We start from the raw sequence: 1,174 nt of genomic DNA on the forward strand, positions 1-1,174 counted from the left end.
CCAAATCTGAGGTCCCACCACCCAAATCTGAGGTCCCTCAACAAAATTTGAGATCCCACCACCAAATTTGAAGTCCCACCACCCCCAATGAAGTCCCACCACCAAATCTGAGGTCCCACCACCCCCAATGAGGTCCCACCACCCACACCTGAGGTCCCACCACCCAAACCTGAAGTTCCTCCACCCAAATCTGAGGTCCCACCACCCAAACCTGAGATCCCACCACCAAATCTGAGGTCCCACCACCCAAACCTGAAGTTCCTCCACCAAATTTGAGGTCCCACCACCCAAACCTGAGGTTCCTCCATCAAATCTGAGGTCCCACCACCCAAACCTGAGGTCCCACCACCCCCAATGAGGTCCCACCACCAAATCTGAGGTCCCACCACCCAAACTTGAGGTCCCACCACCCAAATTTGAGGTCCCACCACCCAAACCTGAGGTTCCACCACCAAATCTGAGGTCCCACCATCAAATTTGAGGTCCCACCACCCAAACCTGATGTTCCTCAACCAAATCTGAGGTCCCACCACCCCCAATGAAGTCCCACCACCAAATCTGAAGTCCCATCACCCAAACCTGAGGTTCCTCCATCAAATCTGAGGTCCCACCACCCAAATTTGAGGTCCCACCACGCAAACCTGAGGTCCCACCACCCCCAATGAGGTCCCACCACCCAAACCTGAAAATCCACCACCCAAATCTGAGATCCCACCACCAAATCTGAGGTCCCACCACCCAAACCTGAGGTCCCACCACCCCCAATGAGGTCCCACCACCAAATCTGAGGTCCCACCACCAAACCTGAGGTCCCACCACCCCACTGAGGTCCCACCAGCCAGGAGTGAGGACACCCTGGTGGCCCGCCGTGGTCACCTCGTTGTAGTCCAGCGAGGAGTCGTTGCAGAGGGCGCAGATGGTGGCCAGTTCCACCAGACCATCGTATTGACCAGCCTTGACCGGCCGGTCCTGCTTCAACCTGGAGAAGACATCCAGGTGGACGTGGAGGTCAAAGGGGGACAGAGAGGACCTCGAGGTCATTGAGGTTCAAGGGGAGGTCGGGTGGCATTTGGGGACCTTCTGGTGGATTTTGAGAAGGTCTTGAGAACCTCCAAGAAGGTTTTGAGGAGCTTTGAGGAGGTCTTGAAGACCTTCAAGAAGGTTTTGAGGACCT

The 1,174-nt window shown here is 56.0% G+C and overlaps 1 protein-coding gene across 1 annotated transcript in view; it reads right to left on the reverse strand.

Annotated features, from left to right (window-relative positions):
- The window catches only part of LOC107199453 (sarcoplasmic/endoplasmic reticulum calcium ATPase 1-like), a gene marked incomplete at its 3' end in the record, with an annotated part of 7,305 nt that extends 6,249 nt beyond the window's left edge, over window positions 1–1,056 (reverse strand). Inside the window, exon 1 of the mRNA XM_015616777.1 lies at window positions 877–1,056. Coding sequence (XP_015472263.1) covers window positions 877–1,041 — 165 coding nt within the window. The remainder of the gene's footprint in view (window positions 1–876) is intronic.
- Between the last annotated feature and the right edge of the window lie 118 nt (window positions 1,057–1,174).

The sequence above is a fragment of the Parus major genome, unplaced genomic scaffold (assembly GCF_001522545.3).
Source record: "Parus major isolate Abel unplaced genomic scaffold, Parus_major1.1 Scaffold735, whole genome shotgun sequence".
Lineage (NCBI taxonomy): Eukaryota > Metazoa > Chordata > Aves > Passeriformes > Paridae > Parus > Parus major.